The following is a 17,950-nucleotide window of genomic DNA, read 5'->3' on the forward strand; positions in this document are numbered from 1 at the left end:
CCTAGACGAACTAAAATATGCTCTCCAACCGTGGGTTAGTTATAAAGCAACTTTATTTCCAAAAACATAGGCCTACATTCTCCAACATCTTATTTCCCCAAAATAATGTTTTCAACCCTAGAGATATAATCCCATACCAACCATCGTTCTTCCACAGTGATACTGTATGGAATATAATAACTATAAGTGTCATGCAAACTTACTGCTCTTGATATTTCTATAGTTAAGGGGAAAGCATAGGTGTATTAGCGTAATAATTTACACATTATGCATACAGAAAAACAATAAGACAACTAAAAAATAAACAGTAGGAGGTAAGGAACAGTTTCTTTTACTTTACTTTTAAACAACGTTCCCTTGTTAATTTGAATTAAGACTTCTTTATACAAAAACAAGTTAGGGTGCATCCAAAAGGAACCAGCGCTTTCAACTCTCGGTGAAACACATGCAAAGAAAATCACGTTAAAAAGTCCATATACATTATACACACAAATATATCCAAGTCTTGGATCTGTTGCCAGGTGTAGACCTCAGGAGGAGATGTAATCCCTGTAAGAGAAAGGGGTGCATCCAAAAGTATCTTAAAATCCTTAGTAGTCTCAAATCTGTGACTTCCTACATTTCAGTCAAATCTAGTGTGCTAATTTTGGACAAATCAAAGGGTACAGAACCCAAGTCAGCAGAGGTGTCCTACAGGTGTGACGTTCCCTCATGAGAACGTCTGCGGTGCCACCTGTCCTACAGCTGTCCACACTGTGTGATGACAATCTTCTTGGTGGGCTTGCCCGTCTTGGTGCCCAGTTCGCCCATCTGACGGACGGTTTCCATGCCCTCCTGGACGAAGCCAAAGGCCACGTGTTTGAAGTCCAGATGTTCCGCCTTCTTCAGCGTGATGAAGAACTGGGAGTTGTTGGTGTCCCGCCCCCGGTTGGCCATGGAGAGCAGGCCTGGACCCGTGTGGCGCACGTCAAAGTTCTCGTCCTCAAACTTCCCCCCGTAGATTGATTTGCCTCCAGTTCCATCCTGGCTGGTGATGTCTCCACCCTGACAGAGAATCGGGACACAGACGAGGTTAGGACAACTGCAACGGCTCGACTCAAATTGATGTGGTTCAACCTCATTATTTAGTCTCATGCTTTATGCAATTATACATTAACATGCCAGTTATGACAGTACACAAGCTACCACTAATACTCCCATCTATGTCAAACTGAACCCCCCCTCCTCCTCATTAGGACCACAGTTATTCCCCAAGCCGTCCCCACAGCTCACTTGGCACATGAAGTCAGGAACGACCCTGTGGAAGATGGAGTCGCGGAGGCCGAAGCCCTTCTGTCCTGTGCACAGGATCCGGAAGTTCTCTGCCGTTTTGGGAACGATGTGGGAGAACAGCTCGATGACGACGGTTCCTAGCGCCTCGGTGTCGGCAGTGATGGTGAGGTAGACTCGGGGGTTGGACTCTCGGGAGTGCTCCTGGGCTCTGGACATCTGGGGTGACGTCATAGCCAAGGAATCTGATTGGCCCATGCGGCTCTGACACTCGGTGAAGGTTTTCCTGAAGGACTCGGCCAGCTCGGGTGTTTTAAACTTGGCAGCCAGTTGTTCCACTTTGCCCTCGCCCTCTGGAGGGAGAGAAAGTAGGGGAGAAAAAGATGGAGACAGAAGAAAGTAAACACCACAGGTCATTAAGCTATTCGGCTTACGGGCCAAAGTTTTTTTTTTACCAATACAAGGATGTTAGAATCATTATATACACACTAGTACATCTATAAAGTTAAGTATATTATGACAATATCCTTATTACACACCATATTGGTGTGCCCAGGGGATGCTGCAAGATAAAAAGGCCATCCGTTTCCGACTTTTACTCTCTGTTGCCTATACACCTCCCAACATTTGTCACGGAAGACTAACCACTCGAGCAACTCATTTACTGACCGTCATGCCTCACCGTATCATTTCAGTATTTAAGATATACTATCAGATTAAACTACAATTGGGCCTGTAGATTCTTTTTGGTTGTTATCACCTAGGACCAGATTGTACGGAGTGTGGGCTCATCTGGGATTTGAACCTAACACCTGTCGCACCCCAAGTGAGAATCCTACTGGCTGTAAACATCTACGTCTCCAAAGTTTAGACGAGTACTGTAAAAAAGAAAAAGAAAATACAGTTGGGGCCATTTCAGTGTTCCTCACCAGCGTGATCTGTGGCGGTCCAGACCAGCGCTTGGGCGGAGGTGTTCATGGGTTTGAGGTCCATGGCCAGGGAGATGGTGTGGTTCGCACACACCCTCAGCACCTGCTCCCTCCTCATCAGGACCCGGTAGAACCTCTTCTCTGGGTGGTACAGGATCTTGATGTCTCCCACGCCACGCTCCTTCCATTGGTTCAGGTCCCGATCCCAGCGGTACAGCTTGGTGCGCTCCTTAAACAGAATTTCCTCATCCTCCTCTCCCGACTTGGTCTCCACCTTGAACACACAGCGAACCACAGGGACTGTTACAGAGCTGATGCCATACACATTCTGTGTTTCTCTCTGAATTCATCAAGGGGCCAATAATCGGACGCAAATTCATCGTCGTTTGTACAGTGTCTTAAAAATGGGACGGTTTTGTAGGCAGAAGAGTCTGAATAACTCGAGGCTGGTTTGTGGGAATAAGATTCTCTGGTTCGATCCGTGAACGGTGTACCTCGGGTAATGACACTATAGGCTCAAAGTGAATGTCTGCATTATCAGCAGCATCGTCTTCATCGCTCCCCGCCTCCTCTCCATCCTTCTTAGGTGGTGGTGCAGCTCCAAACACTGTGGCACCAGCGCCTGTCCACGAGAAGTTAGAATCTACCACAGAAAAATAGAGACAAGTTCAGAGAATGTGCATTGCTGATTGAAACCATTTTATCTGATCGTTTAGTTTTTCCGTGATCCTTTCAGTTGGCATTAACATAAACCTACCTGACTGTCCAAATGCGTATTCCCCAGTGTTCTGGGCCAGATCAGCGAATGAGAACCCTCCTACATCGGTCTTAAAGCCAAAGGATGAAGCGTCTGAGAAAAAAGAAAACGGTTCAGAAACAAACTCCATAAATGTTTAATTTTGTAATGAAAGAATAGTAGCAATCCATTTCACCTTCAGTAATAGTAGTAGTGGTGAAGTTTGTGCTGACAGTGGTAGAGTCTGCTGCAGCTGACGAATAGTTGGATGGAGCAGGGGCGGAGAAGGCTGGAGCCAGGGCGGAGACGGCTGGAGCAAAGGTGGATTCCGCTAGAAGATGGGGGGAGACGGCTGGTGCAGGGGGGGAGACGGCTGGGGCAGGGGGGGAGACGGCTGGGGCAGGGGGGGAGACGGCTGGGGCAGGGGGGGAGACGGCTGGGGCAGGGGGGGAGACGGCTGGTGCAGGGGGGGAGACGGCTGGGGCAGGGGGGGAGACGGCTGGGGCAGGGGGGGAGACGGCTGGGGCAGGGGGGGAGACGGCTGGGGCAGGGGAGGTGTGTGCTTCAGGGTTCTCCTCCGTCTTCTTGGTGGACAGGTCTATAGGGCTGCTGCTGGAGGCTCTAATCTGGGCTGGGATCTGTTCCTCTGTTGTGGAGGTTTCAGCCTCCTTACTGCTAGCCATCTGACCTGGAGTCTGAGACGAGAGGGCGGCATCTGTGCTCCTCTGGGCATTCTGGACAAAACAAAAACAAACCATTTTGAGCGACGCTGCATTCAAACAAAACAAAAACACATCCGAGTCTGGGACCAAAAAAAATTTCTAGGATAATTACAAGATCTTGTGAGTAGTTTCCCTGTGTGTATGTGTGATACAAAAGTATCTGACCAGAGCATCATGGGCTTTGCGGACCTCTGTCTCAAAGTCTTCAGGCTTGTCTTTGTCGGCCTCACTGTCACTGGCCACCCCGCAGAAGAAGGTTGGGGGCAGCAGGAGGCATTTGGCCCTCTGCTCCTCGTCGAGAGTGGGCTTCTTCTCCCAGACCACTTCACAGTCTGTATCCACCCCGGAGGCCTCTACCTGGGAGCCTGGGGGGAAAGCATGAGGTTCTTATGACACAAGTAAAATAATTGGATAACTAATTAAATTAACTGATGACAGTAAAAAAAAAAAAAGAAAAAAAAAAAAAGTTTAAAGCGTTATCCAGTTCCTATGAAAAATAACTCAAGCCAATTTCATCAAAATGTCATTAGCCTGAAACCTACTTGAGATTGTGCTTATCCTCTGAAGTGGATCAGGATACAGCCTTCCATTTAAGGCCTTCACCGCCATCTCAAAGTCCTCATCTGCCGTAACCCAAACAGACACAACATCCTGACTTAGCTCACGGTCTCACTAGAAACGGAGGTGGCAGCCCCCCCCCAAAAAGGTGGGGGCGAGGCCTAAAGATGCCCGCGCCGCATGGCTTCTCACCATCAGGCTGGTCATCGCTGATGTAGCCCGGCTCATTCTGGTAGCAGAAGAAGGTGAGGGGCAGCAGCAGCTCCCTGGCTAGCGCAGCTTGCTCCGGGGTGGGCTCCCTCACATAGACCACCTCCGGGTCAGACTCGACGCTGCTTCGCTCGTCCTGAGGGGGCACTGGAACGAGAGAGCGACAGTGAAGCAGGCTGCACGGTCGGCGGGGAGCTTGATGCACGTGTGCATCACTCTTGTTGCATGTCACTCCAAATGAGATATGGCCACGTATGACAGAGCAGACAGGTGCAGAAATCGGTATTACACAAGGGATTAGTTTCATACTGAACACGTGCATTTCAAAACCTGGTATCATGCATTCATTACGCTAGAACGTTCCAACTAAACATAAGCTTAATCTTCGTATGTATATTACCAACAATCTCCAGGTATACATTTTAACCAACTGGGCCAGACAGAGAAATTTCAGTTTTAAAATGTCTTCCCGATGTTCAAACAGATTTGTAGATTAACATCCACCAACTACCCAATAAAGACAGTTACTAAAAAAACGTCTGCATAAATCTGGTGTGAACTAGATCCGGCAGGGGATCAACTTTCACACTGTTGCTACACCTCCAGGCCTAAAAATGTGTGTGACGCCAAGGGTCCGCACACTGCATTCCTCTCAGGGCTCTTGGCAGGAATCTCCTTGTGTCGAATTTCAGCCAAGAGAACAGAACCTAGCTGTAATGTACCCACTTATTGCTCGCAAATGGGTCATTTTGTCATGTGTGGGCTATTGGAAAGGACAATGATGGCTTTCTCGAGCATACAAGGACACACAAACACACACATACACTTAAACATGCGACATTTGGGCAGTATAGGTTTGTTGTTTTCCACTCCGTGCAGCTGAGGTTATGTCGAGCCTCTGAAGGCTGGCAAGTGACAGCTGTGTACATGACATGTCACAGCACACACACAGTGCAGTGACCAGAGTACCTGGGGGCTCAGATTGGGTGGATGATGTGCAGGTCCAAAAAGCCATTGGGTTATCTTTGAAAAGCCTAAAATCCAAGCCTAAAAAATAATGGTTGGTGAAGTGAGACAAACTAGAAGGCTGTTGGGTTGTTGAATGTGTGTGATGTGTGAGAGAGGAATTCTCCTGGGGAATGCTCAAAACTCTGTGCTCAAACACAATTGCTTAATAAAGTGAAATATGAATTATCATATTTGATTATTTAAAATGTATTACATTTCAAAGACTTGATAAACAGTTTGTAACTGTATGCCCAGTATGTCAAGTGTTCAATTCAGAGTTGAGGTATTTGGTACTGATTTTGTTGAGTTGACAGGATAGATTCCCCAGTGTGACAGTCACACCGGGTGTGAAGTGGTGCGATGAAACAAACAATGGAATGGAATCACACAATGGGGAAAATGGGGAAACGCCATCATAGGTTGCCGTTAAAATGAAAAACAAGCATTTTAAACTGAAACACAGAACAAAATCCAGTCAAGATAGTGCACTTGAACTTCTAAGGTCTCACCTTTCTCCGGGATCTTGAAGGCAGGGGTTGCAGAAGAGGTGGGGGGGTCTGGGCCGCTGTCTCTAGGCTTGGAGCTTGCTGAAGAACCCTCCGTTTCCGAGGAAGACGTGGGGCTGCCAAAGATCTTCTGGAGGGTGTGTGTGCCAAAGACAAACTTGGGTGGAGAGACGACCGTCTTGGGCAGGTTTAAGAGGCTGTGTGGTGGGGCGGTTGAGGACTTGCTGTCTGGCGTGTGGAAGGTCTCGGGTGGGAGCTCTGTGCGTTCCCTGGTGGCCTCTTCAAGCACAGAAATGGCTGCCTTCCCACATAATGGGGTGGTCGTTCCAGTGGCTGTCTCATGTGGTGTGGCCTCGGTGGCCATAACTGGAGTCACCAGCATCTCCTTCTCCTGGGCGTCCTTGGCCTCATCAAAGACGTCTCTGAAGGAGTTGGCCACGTCTTGCAGTTTAAACCTCACCGCTAACTGCTCCACCTTCCCCTCCCCTTCAGTAAAGTCGATAGCACTCCAGACCCAGGCCTTCTCAGCACCCTTCATGGGCTCGAGCTTCATGGTTGAGTTGATCCAATGGTTGGCACAGATCTTCAGGACCTGGTCTCTCCTCATGACCAGCCTCACGCGTTTGGTGTCATAATTCTGCAGCAGCTTGAGATCCCCGATACCCCTTTCCTTCCACTGTTTAAGGTCTTTGTCGTAGCGATACAGCTTGGCCCTGTGGCTGAACAGCACCTGCTCGTTTTCCTCTCCGGTGGAGGTGTTGATCAGATCCGGCAGAGGAACCACGGGCTCAAAGTACTGTCCGTCCCTCTCCTCCTCCTGCGTCACATCGTTCTCGTCGTCTGTTCCCACCGACGCGCCGCTCTGGTTTAGCTTGGTAGGGGACTTGGAAGGACTGACAACTGGCTGAAAGCAAAAGCTAAAGCCAGGAGTCGGCTCCCCAAAGCGGAAGAGGTTCTTCCTGATGGGGCTGCTTGCTATTGGAGAAGCATAGGCCGACGTGTCAACGCTGTCATCCAGAGCCTCTTCCCTCAGGTCATAATTGTCCCACTCTAAGGTAGGGCCTGTGCTATCAGCATGTGGTTTGATGACTAAACTGGAGATGTTGCTAGCTGTTGTGTCCCCTGCCTGGCTGGCATTGTCTTTGATCTTTGTTTTGTCATCGGTGAGGAAGGACTTGAGGTCTTTTAATCCAGACTTCATCTCCTCAGCTTTCTTAATGAGGTGTGCAGTTCTTCCTGTGTCAACCAGCTTGTGAGGGGTCTGCAAGGGTATGTCCAACAGCAGCCTCTGACACTCTTCAAACTTGAGCTTGAACTCTTCTGCAAGCTCCGGGGTTTTAAACTTGGCAGCCAATTGTTCCAATCTGGCATCTCCATCCGAGAAGTCGTTTGCCAACCACATCCAGGCCTTATCTGAACCGGCCAGGGGTTTGAGGTTCATAGTGGTGGTGATCCAGTGGTTGGCACAGACCTTCAGGACCTGCTCTCGTCTCATCAAAACCCTCAGCCTGCCATTAGATGCGTTCTTGAGAAACTTGAGGAGACCGACGCCACGCTCTTTCCACTGGCTGGTGGTGGGGTCGAAGCGAAAGAGTTTCACACGCTGAGAGTAAAGTGCCTGCTCGTCCTCCTCCCCCGTGACCAGATCCACCTTGTCCGGCATCTGGACAACCGGCTCAAACTGGATGTCGTCATTCTCCTCCGTTTTATACATGTCCTCCTCGTCCTGATCAGCCGAGCTTTCGGGCCTCTGGCCGGGCCGCACTGACGTGAACAGCGGCTCACCGGCTCTCACGAAGCCTCTGAAATTAGGATCAGTCTGGCCAAATTGAAAGTCTCCCTGTGAGGATTTTGACAAGTCTGCAAAAGTGAATGTGTTGGGCTTCCCAGTGAAGAGGGGATTTTCATCTTGGTTTGTCTTATCGACAAGTGCTTCTGATGCAGATATTGGGACAACGGACTCCTTCTCTTTCTCCCGGTGTTGCTCGGCTATGTTCTTTAAAAACATGGATGCAGACCCTGACCCCAGTGATGTAGCGTCAGCTGCAGGGGTTTCCTGAGTGCCAAATTTGAAACCACCGGCTGGGACGGGCATGGTAAACGAGAAGCCTGCAGCAGTGGGGGGATTATCCTCAGTTGAAGGAGGAGCCTCAAACTTGAAGGAAGCAGGGGAGCTTTTATCTTTGCTTGAACCAAACTTAAAAGCATTGGCGGAAGTGAAAGCAGTTTTGAAGCCAGTTTCAGCCAGTTGACTGGAGGAACTCTTGGTTCCAAAGCTAAAGCTGAAGGAAGAGCTTGACGGCGCAAGAACTGTGGTTTTAGCATTGGGGTTTGGCGTCTGACAGGACACGCATTGGCTGGCAGAGGCTTCGTTTCTCACAAGGCATGCGTCACAATCCCACTGGCTTTCCTTCTTAGCAAACATGGCCGCCAGGGACGGATTGGGGTTTGCCGTCTGACAGGATACACAATGAGAGGCGGAAACATCATTCCTGACAAGACAGGCATCGCAGTCCCACTGTCCATCCTTTTTAGAAAAGGCTGATCCAAAGCCAGACGCAGATCCAAATCCTGACGCTGATAGTTTTGATGGTGCTGGTGCCACTTCAGTGCTTTTAATTGAGGGGTTGAGAGTTTGACAAGAGACACAAGTGTTTGTGGAGGCCTCGTTTCTCACAGCACACGTGTCACAGTCCCACTGGCCATCCTTCTTGTTAAACTGAGCTCCAAAACCAGACACAAGGGGTTGAGCAGAAGACTTTGTTGATGTAACTGCAGCAGCTGGTTTCAGAGAGGGGTTAGGAGTTTGACATGAGACACAACTGTTTGCGGATGCCTCGTTTCTCACAGCACACGTGTCACAGTCCCACTGCCCAGATTTCTTTACAAACTGGGCTCCAAAACCTGACCCGAAAGAGGCAGTTGGGGCTGAGGGAGAAGGTTTTGCTGAGGGGTTTGGTGTTTGACATGAGACACAACTGTTTGCGGAAGCCTCGTTTCTTACAGCACACGTGTCACAGTCCCACTGCCCAGATTTCTTTACAAACTGAGCTCCAAAACCTGACCCGAAAGAGGCAGTTGGGGCTGAGGGAGAAGGTTTTGCTGAGGGGTTTGGTGTTTGACAACAGACACAACTGTTTGCGGATGCCTCGTTTGTCACAGCACACGTGTCACAATCCCACTGGCCTAGTTTTTTGACAAACTGGGATCCTAAAGTAGCAGGTGTAGGACTACTGCCGGTTCTAAAGAACGAAGAACGCATGGAACAGCCAATGGCTCCGAATCCTTTAGAGGAGCTTGAGCTAGCGGCTTTTGATGAATCAGCTGCAAATCCAAAAGTAAAGCCCCCCACTGAGGCTACGCCACCTGTCAAGGCTTTAGCCTCATTTGCACTATTGCTGTCTGACTTGGATGGAGCATTTGGGTTAGCACTTTGACAAGCGACACACTGAATCGCTGCGGCGGCATTTCTGACACAGCACACGTTGCAGTCCCATTCGCCGTCTTTCTTCGCAAACTGGAATGCCAAACTCGTCGCCTGGGGAGCAGGAGGTTTCAGAGAGGCCTCTTTTTTCTCAAATGGCTCATGCTTTTCAGGAGATGTGGGCACGATCTTCTGGGCTTCCTCAAACTTTATTTGAAAGAGTGTAGCCTCGTCAGCAGTCTTGAAGCGAACAGCAAGCTGCTCGGGCTTGGGAACTTCTTCGGCGTAATCCACAGCATTCCAGACCCAGGACTTGTCAGATCCGGCGTTTGGTTTCAGAAGCATGTCCGCAGTGATGTAATGGTTGGCGCAAATCTTCAAGACCTGCTCCCTCCTCATCAGCAGACGCACTTTCCCTGACGTGGTGTGCTTTAGGATCTTCAAGCTTCCAAGGCCCCTCTCCTTCCACTCCTTTGTGTCTGCGTCAAATCGGAAGAGCTTTGCCCTGTTGCAGAACATCTCCTCCTCCTCTTCCTCCCCAGTTTTCACATCCACCTTATCGGGAAGGGGGACGATGGGCTCAAAGTGGGGGCCGTCCTCGTCTTCCTCCGCGTGGGCGCTTTCATTGTCGCTTTCGGCCGCCTTCTCCTCCTGTGCAGCGCTAGGCAGCCCGAACGCAGGCGTGGCCACGTTGGTGAAACTGAACGGCTGCTCCGTTTTCCCAAATAGGCCAGTTGAACCCTGTGCTGCGTCTGTGAAAGAGAAGCCGGCTGTGGCTTTACTGCCAAAGGTGAAGATGCCCCCTTGGCTGCCAGGCTGCTCTATAGCGGGTTGCTTGTTCTCTGGAGTCGCATCAGTTTTGGCAGGCAAGTCTGATGTCAAGAGACCGAGTAGACTCTCGCTGTTTTTAGCCTGAGACGTAAAGGTAAAGTCCCCGTCGTTAGATTTGAAGTTGGAGTTGAACTTGAATGAGGCAGAGGGGGTGGACTGGGCCACTATCCCCGCGCCGAAACTGGGCACTTTGGGAGTTTCAGCTGGGGCTTGCTGCCCGAAGGAGATCTTCCCAAAGTCCATGGGCTTCCCCTCAATGCTCTTTGGTGGTTGCGGAGGAACGGTGGAGGGTTTTGTAAAGTATCCAGGCTCAGGGAGGGGAGGGTTGGTGGTGGGCTGAGTGACTCCATGGCCATAATACTCTTCACTGTAAGGTGATAGGAGACTGGTTGCTGGTGACTCGAAGCGGAGCGGCGCTCCAAAGACTTGGTCTTGGGGAGGATAGATGCAGGCTGGAGTGGTCTGCAGGGGTGGCGTGTGAGTAGGCTGCTGGTACGTATACATGCGCTGTTGTGGTGGCAGACAGTTAATCCCATACATTGGAGCCTAAAAAAAAGAAAATACAATAACAAGCTTTTTAACATTACGAATGCTTGTATCGATATATGGCTACAACAGAAAAACATGGATAGGCATAACTTACCTTAGTTGGGGTAACATTGGCTGCAGTGCGAAGAAGATATTGGGAGTTATAAGCTGGTGACTGGTTATAATACACGGAGGGGCCTGTTGTGGAAACTGTTTAAGAAAAACAGCAAGTGTTAGAGATCCCTTTGGTAATGTAATCTTAAAAACACCAGTGTGTTTCTAAGCTGCAAGCCAGTTTACCAGTGAGTGGGGCCCCATGGAAGGTCTGTGCTGGTGGGTAGTTCTCCTGCAGGCCCTCGGCCCCGTAACTGTCCCCATACATCCTGTGGTGAGGCGAGGCAACGTTCTCTGACGAGTTGAGCCTCAGGTCATGGACTTCATTCTGACAGAAAAAAACAAAAAAGACGATCAAAACCAGTATTCATTTAATAAACGTACTGCACATTTATTTAAAATTATCTTCATGGCAAATCTCTGGTGTTTGGAAGTTTGAAACCTTTATCCATTTTAGACAGCATTAGTGAAACGGGTAGAAATCAGGCCCACCTTGAGCGCCTCCACCTGTTGACAGAGCTTCTGGATAAGAGCCTTCTGGTCTTCTACCCAAGGGGGTGGTGCCTTGGGTGATATCTGGTCATAGAACAGTAATTATGTCAATCATTGACAGAAGTAACCCATTTTAGATTCTACCCCCACCCCCAAACACACACTCAATTTTACATGTGCAGTAACCCTTGGCAAGAGATCCTGATATGCAACATAGGCAGATTGTTAATTAACCGCAAAAAAAATTCTGTAAAACCCACTCAACCTACCTGGTGTCTCTTGGAAGGTGACACGATCCCTTTACTGGGGGAGGGTGACAACTTAGTGTGAGAGATGGTGGCAACAGTCTCTGTGAACTGACTGGGACTGGAGAGGGCTGGACATCCATTCATGTCCTCTTCACCCATGGCCTCTCCGCTGTCCCGCAGCTGTTGGTTCACATCGTTCAGGAGATCCATCACTTCCTCCATCGAAACTGGCAGCTGCACAAACATACACAGTCAGGAATCGTACCATTGATGTCATTTATCAGAAGTGTTGCATTCAGAAACCTATTCTTTGGAACACACAGGGGCAGTCAGAGGGAATTCTATGCGTCACCTTATCCATGTCATCTGCATTGGCGTTGTAGATCTTGGATAGGTAGGTCTTGAACTTCCTGAGGTACGTGATGCACCTATCCTGGGTCTCTTCTACTCCATTACAAGCCTCTTCTGACAGGCGTTGGAAGATCTGGCAATTACAGAATGATTGTGTTCAATGCAGTCAGAGCCACTGATTATGGAAACTTGACTCACAACAGTAAAACGAACACCACCAATATGACAACAATTACCAGCCACCACTGTTCACTCAAAAGCAGAAAGACTTTCTCCTCAGAAAAAAGTATTTAGAGAGCCATTTCTTCATCCTGTCCAATAAAACTATCTTGTTACAGACCCCAAACACCTACCTGAGCCAGGTGCCAGTTGGACGAGATGTTATTGATGCTCTCCAGACTAGCGACGGCCTCCTCCGTTTTACCCTCAATGTCCAAGTGCGTGGCAAACGCTATCCTGGCCTCTTCCTCATAGCTCTTAACTTCCGAGACCTGCACACACACACACACAGCGGTGTGAGAAGACCCGTATAACTGTCCCACGCTGGACGGAACGCAACCTGTTCCGACAAAAAGCAGGGATGTCGGGTACGGTCATTGAATGGAGCCTTCCATAAGAAAGGTGCTCTTATGAATCAAGTTGGACCTGTATGTCCCTGGAGGGGAAGTGCATGAAGAGAGGCTGCAGGGGCTCAGGGATGCTGCGTCTCCGCTTGATCTTGTCCAGCAGTGGGAGCACCACGTGCCAGTAGTGGACACTGCGTCCTATGTACTCGTTCTGCTCATAGTAGGAGTTCACCCCGACGCCCTGGAAATCAACCGCAAACACACACAGACACACACACACGGCAGCGTGAATATGGGGATGGCTGTCATGTGGATTCGAGCCCGCCTTGTTGAGAACCACACATCTATGCACTGTCCAAGGAAAATGATGACTAAGTGGAAGTATGAGTTATACTTAACATACACTAAAACAGAGAGCGCTGATTTCCGCCTAGCCCATATCATGTTCAGTTGTGTTGTGTGACAGAAAGGGACAGGTGTATGGGCTTGTGTGTGTGTGTGTGTGTGTGTGTGTGTGCGCGTACCGTCTGGCTGAGGTGCTGAGCCCAATGTATGGGCAGGGCGGGTTGAAGACCGTGTTTCTCTCCAGCTCTCAGGGTGCTCAAGCCATACTGCACAATCACCCTTAGTTTGGCTGACATACCAGGCCTGAACAGACGCATGGAAGTGTCACTCACGCTGAACAGTTGTGTTTACAATACATTGTGGGCTGCAGAAACTGGGAGGGGGGGGGATAGGCCTTTAAATGTCATTTTGGCTATCCCCACTGAGAGAAGCACTGGAGACTAGGATTAACATTCAAATTGGAGTACTGCAGTGAAATGTATTCCACTTAGCACCAACAGAGGAGGAAACTGCCGTGGATCCAGTGAGAATAGGCATAAAGGCTCACGCGGTCTGCTGGTGGATGAGGCTGTAGACTGCGTCCCACCATTCCCTCTGCCTGTCCGTGGAGAGCAGGAGGAGGAGGGGCGGGGGTAGACAGCGAGGCTCTTTGAGCAGCTGCTGCTGGCCTGAAGAGCTGATCCTGGCGTTCTCCTGCAACTGGGTGTGACTGCAGAACACCACACCGCAAAGGAACACCTGCAGAGAACAGGAGAGTAGGCTTGAGTGTGTGAGAAGTGCCTTACACACACACACACAGACACACACACAGACACACACGAGCCTTCTGGTGTGAATCACTAAATATTTGAAGCATCGAAAGAATTCAAACGTGTAAAACATCAGGAATACTGCAAGACCCCAGTCGGCAACATAACCACCAAGATCTCCACGACCCACCTCCAGGTCCAGCAGGCAGATGGACTCAGGTGTGTTGGTGTCCAATTTGGAAGTCTCCAGGGTGAGTCTGGGGAACAGCTGCCTAAGCCATTGCCCGAGGGGCGGGCTCTGGCCCAGGAAAGACCACTGCAGGCCCAGCCAGCACAACTGCTGCAGGTCCCCTCCATGCAGCAAGATGGATTCTACAGATATAAAAAAGGGAGAAACAGGCTTAGAATATTGAAAACGCAAAGCAAACATTTGTTCAGCCACGCACACAAGCACACCGTACCCTTGTCCCATTTCTCTAGGTCTGCCAAGTCTGGGCCCTGGGTGTTGATGGAGCGGATGTCGTCGTTGCCAATGAAGGATGCCCCGGCAGGAGCCTGGGGGCCAAACAGCAGCTCAAACAGACATCCCTGCCCACTGCGGTTCCCAAACGTCTCCACCACCTAGAACACACACAACATGGTTCCAGTTACACCGCCAAAGTCAGCACTACTTATTGCGACAGAGCACAGAGAAATGCATGCTTGGCGTAGCTTTGATGACGAATGCTGACCTCTCTGACAAACGTGTGCGTGTCAGTCCTGAGGTTAAGCAGCATGTGTCCTGATTGGCTCTGCCTCTCGTTGGAAAGAAGCTCGAGGGGCGAAGGGACAGACTGGTCACCTTTAGACACCCTGGCCTTTGGTCTGGGGACCTAGAGGCACAGGAACGAAAAAATGAATAAGTAATTCAACACCTGTGCAATAGCAATCTACAATGGCCGAGGAAAACTACATGTGCATGGTGGGGAGGGAAAAAGAGAGGAAGAGGATGTGAGAGAGGGGGGGACATTCCTTTACCTGATATGCTAGTAGGTAGCACAGTCCAGCCAGATCGACCACAGTCCTCCACTGTTGCAGTTTCTCCTGTGCCATCTTCAGCAGTAGAGTGCCAGCATGCAGGTAAAGATGCCCCCTCATTTCTGAAAACATCTCACTCAGCTCGTCTGTCACACCGCCCGTTGTCTTATTCAGGGCATGCATGGCACAGTCAAAACTACACACACACACACACACACACACACACACACACAATCATAAGAAGAGAGAAAATGTAACACGCAACTCACACAGGAAGTAAAACGAAATGCTAAAATGCAAAGTGACAGGCAAACCTAATGCAAACCAGATCACATGCAAACCTAATCTCCAGGATTTCTATTAGTCTCAGCACAAGATTATCTGCAGCACTCAGGTCCCACTTGAATGTTTCGATCCCTCTCTCCCCCCTTTCCTCCCTCTCCCTCTCTCTCTCCCACCAGCATACAAACACAAGACACCCACACACCTTCTCAGGGCATCCACACTCGGCTGCACTCCTTTCCCAGACAGAGTGAGTCTCAGCAGGTTACTGTGGGCCAATAGCAGTTCTTTCTGTAGCTGCCTACACATCTTCTCGTTGGACATCACACTGGGTTGGTAAAGGTACTCCTGAAATATGGACCCAATCAGGGCACTCATCATACACACGTAATGAAATAATTACTCAATTAACAAGCATCTGAAGTGTAATGCGCCAACATTCTAGCACTGCTGACAGACTGTGGGCGTATGTAGCAGACCTGCACTCTGTGCACCAAGTTAGCTACAGAGTGTGCACTACAAACCTGCAGAGTGTGCACCACAGTCGTGTACCAGTCCAGGTTGTGTCTGAGAAGGCCTTTCTTCTCTGTGCTGAGGCAGTGTCGGACAGCCTCTTCCTGTCTGCCATCTGAGGTGTACAGCTGAACCAGCTTCATGTTCACATGAGCGTCTGACGGCCGCACTGCCAACTCTGCCTGGAGCAGGTCAAACAGCTGGTTCCAGCCCTGCTGCCCCCGACGGCTCAACAAGCGCTCCTGAATGCGGACGGAGAGATTGCACGTATGAAGATGACAGCTGCCGGTTCAAGAGGAACTTGGAAGATACGGAGTTGGGTTTGGATGGGTTAGGTCTAACTTCAGCCATTTTAAAAAGCTTCGGTTTGTTCATCGTTTTTTTTTAATTTATATTTAATTTGAATTCACAGCATTCAGATTGACGTGGTTCGTTTAGCTGATCTCACCTTCAGGTTGAAGACTGCAGGGTTGCCAGGTAACATCTTGCTAGCCTTCTCTACCCAAAACTCCGCCCTGCTGTCATCCTCCGCTTTACTGCACAGGAGCTCAGCCACCTTCAGGACGAGGTCCTTCTGAGCTGGGTTCATGTCCACCGACCTCTGAACAAACAAAGAGGCACAAGCGCACGATAAGTGGGTTGCGTGCCAGAAATACTTTTGCAGTAGTTATACTTCTCCAAAATATGCACCCGACATTCTTGTTTTACAGATATACAAACCGCTGGAGTGCGTGTTGAAATTCATGGGTGACCACTTGCCTTATAGCATCCCACTGCCTTGTTGATATCTCCCTCTCTTTCATAGAGCTGACCAAGGAATTTATGTGCCTTGGGATCCCTTTCCTGCACCTTGAGGTATTCCGATACATGTCTGTCAGGTAGGACAGTGAGAGAAATACATGAGTTAATCAGGTTGACTAATCATTTCGACAGTCTGTATGACTAAAATACAACCATTGGCATGTTTAATGGCAGACAACACGTTGGCAGTATTCCTTGCACTATCCTTGTACTTTGTATTTGTTATGAATCTCAATTTTTAGGTACTAGTGATTGCATTGTGTTAATGTTGTATTTTGTATTGTTGTTACGTGAACTTTGTCGACAAAACAATATCCCATTTTGGCACAATAGATCAACTTGAGCCTAATAACACGCAACAAAATGTGTGAATGTTCATGGAAGTGGCAATAATAACATCATCAGCCTGCATGTCATCAGTAGCGGTCTGGCTTACCTTTTAGCAAGTTCATACTCCTTTGCTTCAGAATACAATTTAGCAAATAAAAATCCTTTTATTGGTCTCTGTAGAAAAACACTGTGGTTAACAGTTGTCCTGAAAGACTGAATGATAACATTAGTTGCCAACAACTGTAGGGGCCTCGGTCTGAACAGTCATATGTCCGTAAAAACATAATTACTAGCAAGTTAGCCAACACTAACCCCTTTTAATTATGACTGATCAGTTAATCAATAGGCATCGATAGCCACCCGTCACAACTTACACACTTACACGATTATAAAACACCTTGATTTGTTGACTAATTTCAAATATTAGCTAGTTTGCTAACCTGTCCCGCTTTTTTTTCCAGCCGAGGTGGCTAGTAGTAGTAGTAGTAGGACACGAGGAGAGGCTATTGCTAGCTAGAACATTCTAATTTTAACATTATTTACAAACTAATTTTGCCTTTGACTAGCGTCAGGCTGTAAGTTGATTAGTGTTCCCTTGTAAGGTTTCAAATAGACGGTTGATACACTCACTGACAGGCCGGCTGCTGGCAGTGAATGCTAGCTACTAGGCTAGTAGCTACTGTAGCTAAAGCTAGCTCTAGGCTTGCTATAACAGCGACGCAGTCAAACCGGCATATTTACCTCTTTCAGTGAAGGAGACGAATTTTGTACTGAGGAAATATAACGGTCCACTTCGGCTTTGCTTCGCCGCATGGCTAAACGTTTTTCTAATTTCAAAATCGCAATAACGTAGTACCAAAACTTCACTGAATTATTTTAGAAGCCACACGTTATTTAATTCCTCCTGAGAATGCGCACACTCTGTGTGAAGGCTGTGATTGGCCAACAGGGTTCAGCTTTTGCATTCGTTTTCGGAATGTCAGGTGGTGGTATTCAAGTTTACTGATTGTGTTCCTCTCATAGCGATAAACATAAAGAAAACATCGATTTTATCTTTATCAAATCTGATAAACAGATTTCTCCGTTTCTTCCATCGCCATTCTCTTTGGCTATACAGTTTCACAGTTGGCCAACAGATTTATTTGAAATTCCGCTCCGCCCGTGTTCGCGTGTCCCGTCATTTGACTGGTCACCCCTTGTTCAAAATCAAGTGACGCTCTCAATTATAAAGTTTTACCACAGATTAAATAATTATGTATCTTTGATTTACGGACGCATATTCTTAACAAAAAGTAACATGATGACCTTCTCAAATGTAAGGTTGGAGCATAATATCCACGTAGGCCAACTGGCTTACAAGCTTTTGTCCTTATCCGACAGATATGGGAACACTTCTATTCTCTTTTACTTTTAACACTGAC

General features: G+C 48.6%; 1 protein-coding gene across 1 annotated transcript; it reads right to left on the reverse strand.

Annotated features, from left to right (window-relative positions):
• Nucleotides 1-39: 39 nt before the first annotated feature.
• ranbp2 (RAN binding protein 2) lies at nt 40-17,468 on the reverse strand. The gene is made up of 31 exons (XM_047047678.1): nt 17,271-17,468; nt 16,636-16,703; nt 16,158-16,269; nt 15,847-15,999; nt 15,410-15,640; nt 15,091-15,233; nt 14,604-14,799; nt 14,318-14,458; nt 14,048-14,207; nt 13,777-13,958; nt 13,385-13,575; nt 13,017-13,140; nt 12,572-12,733; nt 12,280-12,417; nt 11,928-12,059; nt 11,597-11,809; nt 11,328-11,411; nt 11,022-11,163; nt 10,837-10,931; nt 5,942-10,739; nt 5,394-5,471; nt 4,407-4,571; nt 4,199-4,279; nt 3,822-4,021; nt 3,411-3,668; nt 3,131-3,335; nt 2,956-3,048; nt 2,693-2,841; nt 2,199-2,472; nt 1,273-1,622; nt 40-1,044 (listed from the first exon to the last, which is right to left on the reverse strand). Exons 1-31 carry the CDS (start codon nt 17,340-17,342, stop codon nt 739-741), a joined length of 9,696 nt encoding a protein of 3,231 aa, XP_046903634.1. The 5' UTR covers nt 17,343-17,468; the 3' UTR covers nt 40-738.
• Between the last annotated feature and the right edge of the window lie 482 nt (nt 17,469-17,950).

Source organism: Hypomesus transpacificus, chromosome 23, assembly GCF_021917145.1.
Source record: "Hypomesus transpacificus isolate Combined female chromosome 23, fHypTra1, whole genome shotgun sequence".
NCBI classification, from domain to species: Eukaryota; Metazoa; Chordata; class Actinopteri; order Osmeriformes; family Osmeridae; genus Hypomesus; species Hypomesus transpacificus.

Coding starts and splice junctions, on each gene's coding strand:
- ranbp2 (XM_047047678.1), bottom strand. CDS start 17,342: ATGCGGCGAAGCAAAGCCGAAGTGGACCGTTATATTTCCTCAGTACAA. Junction 10,740..10,836: donor CCAATGTTACCCCAACTAAG/GTAAGTTATGCC, acceptor TCTTTTTTTTAG/GCTCCAATGTATGGGATTAA. Junction 3,669..3,821: donor GCAAAGCCCATGATGCTCTG/GTCAGATACTTT, acceptor TGTTTTGTCCAG/AATGCCCAGAGGAGCACAGA.